The 12,530-nt window shown below is 35.4% G+C and overlaps 1 protein-coding gene across 1 annotated transcript; it reads left to right on the top strand.

Annotated features, from left to right (window-relative positions):
- The first annotated feature begins 2,924 nt into the window (after positions 1-2,924).
- LOC105119633 (GDSL esterase/lipase At1g29670-like) lies at positions 2,925-5,460 on the top strand. The gene is made up of 5 exons (XM_011017799.1): positions 2,925-3,278; positions 3,800-3,924; positions 4,040-4,285; positions 4,599-4,845; positions 5,002-5,460. Exons 1-5 carry the CDS (start codon positions 3,029-3,031, stop codon positions 5,211-5,213), a joined length of 1,080 nt encoding a protein of 359 aa, XP_011016101.1. The 5' UTR covers positions 2,925-3,028; the 3' UTR covers positions 5,214-5,460.
- Positions 5,461-12,530: the final 7,070 nt, after the last annotated feature.

Raw genomic sequence — 12,530 nt, 5'->3', positions numbered from 1 at the left:
TAAAGTTATTATTGACAGATATTTTCATGATATTTATGTATAGAGTATTTGATAATTTTATCAAAAAAATGCTATGATGTCATAAAAAACTAAATATAAGCTGACTAATATTTAATAAAATGATATTTTTAATTATTTTATAGAATAAAATTTAATTACAAAAAAAGGTATAATGAATTGAATAAACAGAGGACACGCGATTGGTACCGTGTCCCGAGCGTGCTTGATCCAAAGAAAAAAAAGGCCACGCAGGGGCTGCAAGGGATAGGCTCACATGCCTATCCTTTTCTTTTTTGTTTATTGGTTTTTCATTTTAAAAAATTAAAAATAAAATCAAATATGATATCATTTATTACGGTAAATGATATCTCATCTACTAAAAATTATTTATTCGTCTTTGTTTTTAATTTAAAAATTTATTTTTTTCATATTTTTATTTAAAAATATTTAATAAACATTCTTATTATGTTAACAAATCCATCTTTCAATTTAAAATATTTAAAAATTAGTTTAAAACAAAAAAATTAAATTGAAGTAAAAATTAATTAGCTATTAACCCTGATTTATTTTTTTATAAAAAATAATAAAATAATTTTTTGATAATTTTTTTATCAAATGAAACTTCATAACATCAGGAAAGATTTTTTTTCATGGCCATAATTTGACCAACCATCAATTTTTATTTTTTTTCATTGTTTTCTTGTTGTTTTTTTTATATCTTAAATTAATAAACTTAAAATTAAGTAAAATGAACTTTTAGATAAAAATAAAAATTATAAGAATTATGTTTGATAATGCATTTTTTTTTGTATTTTACATTATGATTTTTTTTCTTTGTCTTTTTATATAATTTTAAACTATATCTCAATAGAATTAGATTATAAAAAAAATAAAAATACGTGGATAAAATTTTTAAAAAATAAAAACAAAACACAAAATTATAAATCTCATTCGAATTGTATATTATTATTATTATTATTATTATCTCGTTCAAAGATTGCTTGCAAATCTCATTTGATGATGTTATCGAGGGATTAATTTCAGCTTTCAGTTACATAATTTATTTCTTTCGGTCAATGTCTATAGAGATATTAAGCGTGGTCCGTGCACAAGGTGTAGGTCACCGGGAAATTGAATTCTAAATTAATGCCAAGTATGAAAAAAAAAATATATTAAATGAGTTGATCCCACGCTACACCTGCCTCAAGTTGCAAATTTAATGTGTGTTTGTTGTTCTTATAGTTATGGTTTCAAAATATAAGTTTTTTGGTTAATTAAAATTCTAAGAGAATTTTAGTGGGATTGATGTAAAATTATAGTATTTATTAATTAATTAAACGCTTTAAAATTTAAAAATTATGATGGAAACAAAATACAGTTTCAACTGTAATTCATATATTATTTCTGAGAAATTTATTAATTATGATGGAAATAAAATACAGTTTCAACTTTAAAAATTAGATTTCAACATTTATTATTTTCTGAGAAATTTGTATTTGTACGTAGCTGTCAACCAAAAAGATAAACGATGAAAAATAAACTCAAATATTATATTGTAAATTAGTATAATATCCTCAAAATCGAATGCTTGTGCATGGAATTTACCTTTTAATAGAAAAATAACTGATCAAAGACTCCCATACGCACCGTTAATGCCCAACCAACTCATGAAATGCTGACAGAGAAGCCAAGAAAGTGAGCGAGGAATGACAACGTTTCAAGTAATATATATATATATATACACACACTTTTAATTTGAAAAAATCTAAAGCGTATTTTATAATTTAGATGAGTAACTAATGGTTGTTCTATATTTTTATAAAAAATATATACTCTGACTTAAATTTAAAATTTGCTATATAAAATTTAAATTTTTTATCATGATGCTACATTTTTTGAAAATATTTCAAGTAATATTGTGCTTGGAATAAAGTAATCATTCCTTATTTTAATTAATGTGAGAAATCTCCTTTTCCAATTGAAGAATAAATTTTAATATGATTTTAGTTTAAATTATAGGAATAATATATCATCAATTAAAAAAAAATTAGTATCCTCAGTATTTAATTTAAAAAGGAAATATAAAAAATCTTACCAATTTTGTTGTCATTTTTTTAATACATACAATTTATATTATCACCTATCTGTTATAGTTCATTTAAATTCTTATAATTTCCTTAGAAATCCTTTACTATATATGAATGTTCTTTTTTTTTAGGAAAAAAAAAAAAAGAAAAGGAAAAAGAAAATGACGCTTTCTTAGTCAATCACTCCATATTTGGAAAGAATCAAAGATATTTATGGTTTCAAAAATTGTGTACACGTAATCAAGATAACTTGTGGACATGTAAGAGTTGACTTGCGATTATTCAAGATATCAAATTAAAAAAATAAAGTGAAAAAGTTTTTTTTATCGTTATTTTTCCATTTTTTCTGGAAATAACATAAATTTACTGCTCATGGCTATATACCTTGGGGAGTAAACATGTCTATTTTGAACAAATGCTAGACTATAAAACTTTTTAGTTTTCATTATTGATGCAATGTATGGTGGAAACTAGAGTTTGATAATTTCTAGAAATAATAAGAATAGTAAAGATGTAGAGGGACTCAATGTCTGAAATTTTATTTAAAAGTAATAATTGATTTCAAAATCTCATAAAAGTAGTTTTAATCATTTGTCATAGCCAAATAAAGAAAAGATAATTAAGAAAGCTATTTAAAAAAAAAATATGAGCAAAAGTAAATATTCAAATATTCAAAACATATAAATAATAATAATAATAATGTAAATAACCTAAAAGTAAATATTCAAAGTGAACTATTATAACAACAATAATAATAATATAAATAATTTACTGCTACCATGTCTGTAGCATTGCACTCCTCTTCCAACCCTATATAATCCCAATGTTTTCATCAGGCTGTGTTACCATTGATTCCTTTGTTCTCCTCGCAGTTTTCATACTCCATTGCTTCAATAACTTCTCAAGAGCTCCCACATTAATTTCCTGCAAATTGATTAGAAATGGCATACAAGATCGAAGTATGGTGCTTACTACTTGTCCTATTGAAGTTGGTGTCGAATTTGCAAAATTGTGCTCATGCAGCTCCACAGGTGCCTTGTTTTTTCATATTTGGAGACTCGTTGGCCGATAGTGGCAACAACAACAACCTTGTCACAGCTGCCAAGGCCAATTACCGCCCATATGGAATTGACTTCCCTAATGGAACCACCGGAAGGTTTACTAATGGCCGAACCGTAGTGGACATTATTGGTGATCCCTTCTCATCTCCTTGCACGTTATCACTTTCATATTAGTTTCGAAATGCAAAATAATTTGTCTCATATATACCAAATTATATCAGTTTAGGTCTTGTGTATCACATAGTATATCCAAATATATTAATTAATAGCTTCACGTAAAGTTTCATTATATATTATTGTTTAAGAATAAATTACATCGTCTCTCATGAAATATAGTTCAAGAATTACACGCAGTATTTAGTCAAAGGTTGTGAATTGGTAGAACAGCATGCATAGAAAAAACTTTATAATGCTACAGTATATGAGAGGAGAAAAAATCATATAGATGTTCAAAATGATAATAGTATCTTTCTTGTTCTTAAAAAATTATTTTTAGTTTTTTTTTTGTTGTTTTTTCTCTCTTTTCTCGTGTCTATCTCTCTTGCATCATAGAATTTATATGTCAAAATCCCCTTAACCGTGATCATAGCAGAACAATTTATTTGCACATACGGATACGGTTCAGATGGTGTTACATTTTGGCATTTGCAGGTGAACTTTTGGGCTTTAACCAATTTATTCCACCATTTGCAACTGCTAGAGGCAGAGAAATATTGGTTGGTGTTAACTATGCATCTGGGGCAGCAGGGATTCGTGATGAGAGTGGAAGGCAACTGGTACCAAATAATTTGCGTTGTAGTTATTTTTTGCCTCTGAACATTCTTACAACGTCCTATGATTTAACTTCTATCTTGTTCTTCTTCTTTTCCTATTTCTGTTGACATGTTCCAGGGTGATAGAATCAGCCTAAATGAGCAATTGCTGAATCATGTTACTACATTGAGTCGCTTGATTCAATTACTAGGGACTAAGCAGGCAGCAGAAAATTACCTTAATAAGTGCTTATATTATGTCAGCTTGGGCAGTAATGACTACTTAAACAACTACTTCATGCCTAGCAATTATACAACAAGCCGATTATACACCCCTGATCAATATGCCAAGGTTTTAATTGACCAGTACAGTCAGCAAATAAAGGTTGGTATTACTATCCGTGTCGTTTCGGGAGAAATTTTATGATGCTTAAAATATAAACATTGATACTTGGATACAAGAAGAAAGAGAGAAAAATATAAGAAATACTTATCATTTTTTATGGGACTAGATGTGGTTTTTTCTCTTATTCTTGTATCCATCTATTTTACTGAATGAGAATTCGTAGTTAGAGCTTGAAAACTATAAATGTTTTTTAATAATTGTATTTGTACCTTAATTTATGCATTATAGCCCATATATATGTCAATTTATCTTTTTTTGTGAATTTATGTCTTTTGTTTCTATTTTTCTTCAGCTTCTGTACCTCCTAGGAGCCAGGAAACTTGCCTTGCCTGGACTTGGACCAATAGGCAGCATTCCATACTCATTTTCTACTCTATGCCACAACAATGTCTCTTGTGTGACCAATATAAACAACGCAGTCCTCCCTTTTAACGCAGGACTTGTATCACTTGTTGATCAACTGAATAGAGAGTTGAATGACGCACGCTTTATATACCTGAATTCTACTGGGATGTCATCTGGCGATCCTTCTGTGCTCGGTAAGTCATCCAACCTGTTGGTGGAGGATGTTACAATTTATTAATACGAGGAATTGCTCAGTAGGAGTACGATTCACAGTATACCTAATAATTTCTTGTTTTAATGATAACTATTTGGCTCTAAGCAATGGAAATTGTCTGTTTTGTGCAAAACAGGGTTTAGGGTTACAAACGTTGGATGTTGTCCAGCACGTAGTGATGGCCAATGCATTCAAGACTCAACCCCATGCCAAAATAGGACTGAATATGTGTTTTGGGATGCAATTCATCCTACCGAAGCTTTGAACCAATTCACTGCAAGAAGATCGTACAATGCCTTTCTTCCATCTGATGCTTATCCAACCGATATCAGTCATTTAATCAGTTAACATACAGATCTAAGTCAAGGAAGATAATATTCCATAAATAATATAATAAATAATTTATAGAAAATAAGGTGGTCTTGGTCACTTTGTTACGATGATAAAATTATGCAAAACAGCAGTCTAATAATATGACTTCTTGTAAACGAAAAAAAAAAAAAAAACTGTCTGACAATATGCTGTAACATGCGTGTACTTGTACCTCAAGAATGATATATAAGATCGTTTTCTTACGAAATATTTAGATAAACTATTTTTTTTGTGCATATAGATTATCAACTTTCCAGTTCTACTCTTCTAGTTTAAATTTTGCTCTTCATTATTAAAAACTAACAGAAGGTTAATTTTATCACATTTTTGTTTTATTTTTATGATTTTTCTCTCATCTTTCCCTCTCAAATCAACATCTATGTTATCACATGCATTTAGAAACCTAAAAAACTCAAAAAGCAAAAATTTAAAAAATAGTTTAGTTGATGGTTGGGAGTGGCATTGAAACGTTTAGAAAACCACAACGGTAGTATTGAGAGATTTTAAGGTATAGAAGCAAATATTGATGACTTTAGAGGGACCAAATTAAATTTTAACCAATATTTTTTTTGGACTTTTTAATTTTACTTTTTTTTTAGTAGGATCAATTGATTTTAATTACTTTTTTAGATTAATATGGGTGTCTGGGCCAGCTTGCGCGCACCACGACTAATCCCACGGGTCCTGAAGTTAACGACCATGTAAACCTCTAGTGGCCATCATATGAGCAACTAAGGACTCGAACCTAAGACCACAGAGAGAGCAAACCCCTTGGTCCCAAGTTCTTACCAGTTGACCACCACCTAGATGGTTAGTGGACTTAATTAAAATTATAGTTGATAATAATGGACTTAATTAGGAAAAAAAGAATTAATTTGTTTTGGGTTTTTGATAGAAGTATAATTACGAATGTATATAAGCAATAAATGCTTCAAAATTATGCAAAAATCTTTTTCTTACCCTATTTTTTACCCTTTATTTTCAACATATTTTAAAAAAAAATAAAAATAAAAATTAAGAAATGAATAATAATAATAATAATAATAAAAGAGAGTGAAACGGCATACATGCAAAGAAATAAAGGACATAATAAATACAAGAGTTTGAGTCCCTCTTAGCTATGAGATAAGGAGATGAGAATATTGTTGCGCATACTGGACCAAAAGCAAACACAAATAAAACACAAACAACAGATTTACGTGGTTCCCCAAAATCGGGTACGTCCACGGAGGCAGCAGATTGTATATTATTGGAGGAATGATACAAACACTCAACTCAACCCAGTACAATCCCACTTAACCGGGTGTTTCACTCTTACACTCGGTGTTTCTCTCAAATCTGTATTTTCTCACTCTCACAGTTGCACTCACCACACTTTCACCCTTTTGCTCTCACCACAATTTCACTACACATATTACATTGCTCTCTCTTTATCTCTATTTATAGGAGAGCCTTGGCAACTTGGTTGAGGGTGGTTGAGGGTGGTTGATGGTGGTTGAATGGTGGTTGGAAGTGGTTGATGGTGGTTGTTAAAGGAGAGGGTGGTTGATGGTGGTTGAGAAAAAATGTTGACAATTTGCTACAAATCTCCACCTTGGCAAGATTTTTCCATCCAATCTTTGTGATCAATCAATGCTGCCTCTAATGCGCCATATGGCGCTGCACCCTGAAGGTGCTCAACACCGAGAGATGTTGACCAAGTCCAAACAATGTTGGAACTTGATCCCTGAGACACATTTTGTGAGCATGTCAGCTGGATTATCTGCGGTACCAATCTTCTGTAGCAGAATATCTCCTTCATCCACAATTTCTCGAACAAAATGAAATCGAACATCGATGTGCTTGGTGCGGGAATGATGAACCTGATTCTTTGCAAGACAAATAGCACTTTGACTATCACAATGGACATTCACGTGCTCTTGAATAATTCCCAAATCTTCAATCAACCCATGTAACCATATAGCTTCCTTGAAAGCTTCTGTTACTGCCATGTACTCTGCCTCAGTTGTTGACAAAGCTACTGTTGATTGTAAAGTTGACCTCCAACTTACAGGCCCTTTAGCAAGTGTAAACACATAGCCTGTTGTGGAACGACGCTTGTCTAAGTCACCAGCATAGTCCGAATCCACATAACCAACTAAATTTTATTTGAGTCTATCATCCCTCTCAAACTTCAAACCAATATCAGTTGTGCCATGAATGTACCGTAGAATCCACTTAACTGCCTGCCAATGACCCTTTCCCGGATCATGCATATACCTGCTCACCATACTGACTGCATGTGAAATATCTGGTCTCGTACAAACCATTGCATACATTAATGCACCAACTGCATTTGCATACGGAATTTGAACCATATGCTTGCGCTCTTCCTCTGTGCGTGGAGACATTGAAGCACTTAGCTTAAAATGAGGAGCTAGAGGTGTACTTACAGGCTTGGTCTTACCATCTACCCCAAATCTCTTTAGAATTTTCTTCAAGTATTGGGTCTGTGTCAAACAGATTGTGCCTTTTCTTCTGTCTCTCTGAATCTCCATGCCAAGAATCTTCTTAGCTTCTCCAAGATCCTTCATTTCAAACTCAGTTCTCAGTTGAGCTTTCAGTCTGTCAATCTCCACTTTGCTCTTTGATGCAATCAACATATCATCCACATATAAGAGCAAATAGATGAAAGAACCATCAAGAAGTTTGCGAAAATATACACAATGATCAAATTGACTCCGTGTGTATCCATGTTCTATCATGAACTTGTCAAATCGCTTATACCACTGGCGAGGAGATTGTTTCAATCCATACAGTGACTTCTTCAGTTTACAAGCCCAATTCTCTTTCCCGGTGACTTTGAAACCATCTGGCTGAGACATGTAAATTTCCTCTTCCAAATCTCCATGTAGGAAGGCAGTTTTCACATCAAGTTGGGCTAACTCCAAATCAAACTGTGCAACCAAGGCTAGCAGAATACGAATTGATGAATGCTTAACAACTGGGGAGAATACCTCATTATAATCTATCCCCTCCTTCTGAGCATAGCCTTTTGCTACCAATCTTGCTTTGAAACGGATGTTGTCTTTTCCTGGATTACCTTCCTTCTTAGCATATACCCACTTGCAACCAATTGTCTTCTTTTCCTTAGGGAGTTGTACCAAATCCCAAGTCTGATTCTTGTGGAGAGATTTCATCTCTTCATCCATTGCCTCTTTCCATTTTGCACTTTCTACACTCTGTACTGCTTCTTTGTAGGTGCAGGGGATTCCGTCATCAATCACCGGAAGTGCATAAGCCACCATGTTACAATACCGATCAGGTTTCTTGATAACTCTTTTCGGTTTACTCGTTGCAATGGATTCTTGTTGTGTGGTTGCTGAAGTTGTTGCATCCTCTTCATCTGAACTTTCATCTGAATCTCCTTCAGTAGAGATTTTCTGAACAGTCTTTATAGGAATGACTGAAGTCTCCAACTCCACCTGTTGTGCATCACCAGACTGTTTTTCCTTCTCCTGTGATTTCTCTTGTTGTAACATGCCAGACTCATCAAAAGTGACATCTCTACTCAAAATCACTTTCTTTGATTCAGAACACCAGAGTCTGTAACCTTTTACTCCTCCACTAAAGCCCAAAAATATAGCTTTCTTGGCTCTAGGATCTAGCTTGGACTCAGTAACATGATAATATGCTGAGCAACCAAATATACGCATAGAGTCATAATCATTTGCAGGAGAGCCTGACCATACCTCTAAAGGGGTTCTTCCATTTAATGCTGCTGAAGGTAACCGGTTAACAATATGACGAGCATAGCTTAATGCCTCGCCCCAGAACACTTTGCTTAGTCCTGAATGTGATAGCATACATCGGACTTTCTCTACCAATGTGCGATTCATGCGTTCTGCTACTCCATTTTGTTGTGGTGTTTTACGCACAGTAAAATGTCGTTTGATCCCTTCATCCTGGCAAACTTTAAAGAAAGGATCTGAAGTGTACTCACCACCATTATCTGACCGAAGAGTCTTAACTCTCCTTCCCGTTTGAGTCTCCACCATTTTCTTCCATTTCAGAAAGATATCAAGGACCTCATCCTTGTGTTTCATCATGTACACCCATACTCGTCTTGAGAAATCATCAATAAAAGTAACAAACCAACGATTACCTCCAAGAGATTCATTCTTTGAAGGTCCCCATACGTCTGTGTGAACATAATCAAGAATCCCTTTTGTATTGTGTACCGCAGTGCCAAACTTGACTCTTGTCTGTTTTCCAAGAATACAATGCTCACAGAACCCATGCTTCCCAGTCTTGGCGCCTTTTAATAGACCTTGCTTGACCAATCCTTGCAAAGCCTTTTCACCAGCATGCCCTAAACGCATGTGCCAAAGTCTGGAATTATCTGCTTCATCATCTTCTATGCTTTTGGAAACAGCTGCTGTACCGGTAACAGTAGATCCATCCAGGAAATATAAGTTTCCTTTCCTCGTGCCTCTTAAGACAACTAATGCACCACGGATTGCTCTCAGGACTCCACCATGCATGATAATCTTATAACCATTGGATTCTAGGACTCCAAGTGAGAAGAGATTTTTCTTCAGGTCAGGTACATACCGTACCTCTGTCAGTGTCTTGACTACCCCATTATGCATCTTCAGATGGATAGTCCCAATCCCTTTGATCTCACAAACATCATCATTACCCATCAACACAACTCCTCCATCGAACTCCTCGAGTCTCGAGAATAAGTGCTTGTTAGGGCACATGTGATAGGAACATGCAGAATCAAGAATCCATTCACCAGAATGGTTTTCTGGTGATGAGACCATGAATGCAGAGTCTCGTTCATCCTCATCTCGTGCAACGTTCACAGTTGGTTCATCTTTTTCCTTATTGCCCTTGATCGGACAATCTTTCTTCCAGTGTCCCTTTTTATGACAAAAGGCACACTCATCTTTTGCAAGATATCGTCTGTTTGATGATTCTCCTCTGGATTTTGAGCGAGATCTCCCTCGCCCTCGAAATCTTCTAGGGTTTGTTCTGCCTCTAACTGTCAATGCTTCTGACGTTGACTCTTTGTGAACAATCTGATCCTTCTTCCGGTACTCATTGTTCACCAAAGCATTGGACACATCAATGAATTTAATCTTTTCTTTACCATACAGTAAAGTGGTGACGAGATGTTCATATGTGTCAGGCAGTGAATTCAATAACAGCAGAGCTTTATCTTCATCATCAATTTCCACATCTAAATTCTTCAAATCAGCTATCATTTTATTGAAATCATTCAGATGCTCATTCATAGAAGTACCTTTCTTGTGCTGAAAGCGGAAGATCCTTTTCTTCAAGTAGAGACGATTCTCTATACTCTTCTTCATAAACTTGTCCTCCAGTGCTTGCCATAATTCCTTTGCAGAGTTTTGTTCTGAAAAGGCGTACTTCTGATCCTTTACAAGACAAAGTCGGATGGAACTGCAAGCTAACCGATTTATCCTTTCCCAGCTTTTATCATCCAAATCCTCCGGTTTATCTTCTAGAGTGAAATCCAAATTCATTTGGACAAGCATATCCATGACTTCACATTTCCACATGCCAAAATTTCCCTTCCCATCAAACTTCTCCACCTCAAATTTGGTACTCGATACCGGGATATATTGTGGAGGTATACTAGCATTTCCCACTAATTTTTCTTCTGGAATATCAGCCATTAGGACGTCTTTGAATTACAAATAGGCTCCCGAAATTGTTAAAACATGCACTTTTATGCTCAAAAGAGCCAAAACAGTAACTTCGGTGTGCTGTTTCACAAAACGGACACCACGGTTGCGTCCGGAATGGTTGAAAATGCTAGGAACCAACTTGACTCGGCCTAAAACCGGTCAAAAAATCACTGAGTTGGCCAAAAAATCAATCTGACCGAGTTAACTCAGGGAAGGAATATTCTGTCTCTGATGAAGAATATTCTGTCACGGAATATTCTCTTACTGTCAACGGAATATTCTTATTCTGTCAAGAGAATATTCTGTCACTGTTAGATGATGTGTCTGATGACATGGCAATGTGGACCCTCTGTTGATGACGTGGATGGTGACTCAGCGCCAACGTGTCGGATGACGTGGCTGTCTTCTCAGGTGAGATTTCCGGCACTGTCTGGTTTTTCCGGCAGATTTCCGGCGAAACTTCGGCGAGCTCTACAGGGCTCGTTTCAACTCCGATTTTGATGATCTTTATATCGCCGGACTCGTATCAACGAGAGGAATCTCCACAGGTGGTCAAAATCAAGATCTGAGAACTTTGAAAATTCTGCAACTTTGAACAGAGAGCTGAAAAAAGGTGTTTTTTTCAGTGTTCAAGCTTCCCTAATGCTCTGATACCAATTGTTGCGCATACTGGACCAAAAGCAAACACAAATAAAACACAAACAACAGATTTACGTGGTTCCCCAAAATCGGGTACATCCACGGAGGCAGCAGATTGTATATTATTGGAGGAATGATACAAACACTCAACTCAACCCAGTACAATCCCACTTAACCGGGTGTTTCAGTCTTACACTCGGTGTTTCTCTCAAATCTGTATTTTCTCACTCTCACAGTTGCACTCACCACACTTTCACCCTTTTGCTCTCACCACAATTTCACTACACATATTACATTGCTCTCTCTTTATCTCTATTTATAGGAGAGCCTTGGCAACTTGGTTGAGGGTGGTTGATGGTGGTTGAATGGTGGTTGGAAGTGGTTGATGGTGGTTGTTAAAGGAGAGGGTGGTTGATGGTGGTTGAGAAAAAATGTTGACAATTTACTACAAATATAAGATTCAAAAGTCAAGTTTTTTTATCCTCTATCATGATTTTACCAGGGAATAATGTTTGTGGATTGTGTTCTATGTGTAAATGTAGAACAATTAGTAAAACTATTAGACTATGGCACTGATACTGCTTAATTAATCGTAGGGTCTGTGGGCGCTGCTGAAGAGAGAAGGTGGGCAGATCTGTGGTGAGCGGCTGGAGGAGGGGAGCTTGTCCGGTGTGGGAGATGGAGGTGCGGCGGCGGCGGCGGCTGGCTTCTATGGGTGAAGAAGAAGAGCAAGCCGGCTGGGAGAGGAGAGGATAGAGGGAGTGTTGGCTGTTGTGGAGGCGGAGAAACCGCTGCTGGGAGGAGGAGATGAAGACGGGGGGGGGCGGGAATGGTTCTGTCGCGGTAAGGCTGAAGGAAGAACAAGCAAAACGGAAAAAAGCTTGGGCGGCCGGTTTTGGTTTGTTTTTGGCAGAGAGGAAAGGGAGAAGTACTGAAATGGCTGAAAGAGGGGAGG

The sequence above is a fragment of the Populus euphratica genome, unplaced genomic scaffold (assembly GCF_000495115.2).
Source record: "Populus euphratica unplaced genomic scaffold, PopEup_1.0 scaffold3259.1, whole genome shotgun sequence".
Taxonomy (NCBI): domain Eukaryota; kingdom Viridiplantae; phylum Streptophyta; class Magnoliopsida; order Malpighiales; family Salicaceae; genus Populus; species Populus euphratica.
The sequence above is the reverse complement of the archived record's forward strand: the minus strand, read 5'-3'. Positions and strand labels throughout refer to the sequence as shown.

Excerpts from the sequence above, each read along its gene's own strand:
- LOC105119633 (XM_011017799.1), top strand. The coding sequence starts at position 3,029 with ATGGCATACAAGATCGAAGTATGGTGCTTACTACTTGTCCTATTGAAG. Across the intron at positions 3,279-3,799 it reads AACCGTAGTGGACATTATTG|GTGAACTTTTGGGCTTTAAC; the intron begins GTGATCCCTTCT and ends TGGCATTTGCAG. Across the intron at positions 4,286-4,598 it reads AGTACAGTCAGCAAATAAAG|CTTCTGTACCTCCTAGGAGC; the intron begins GTTGGTATTACT and ends ATTTTTCTTCAG.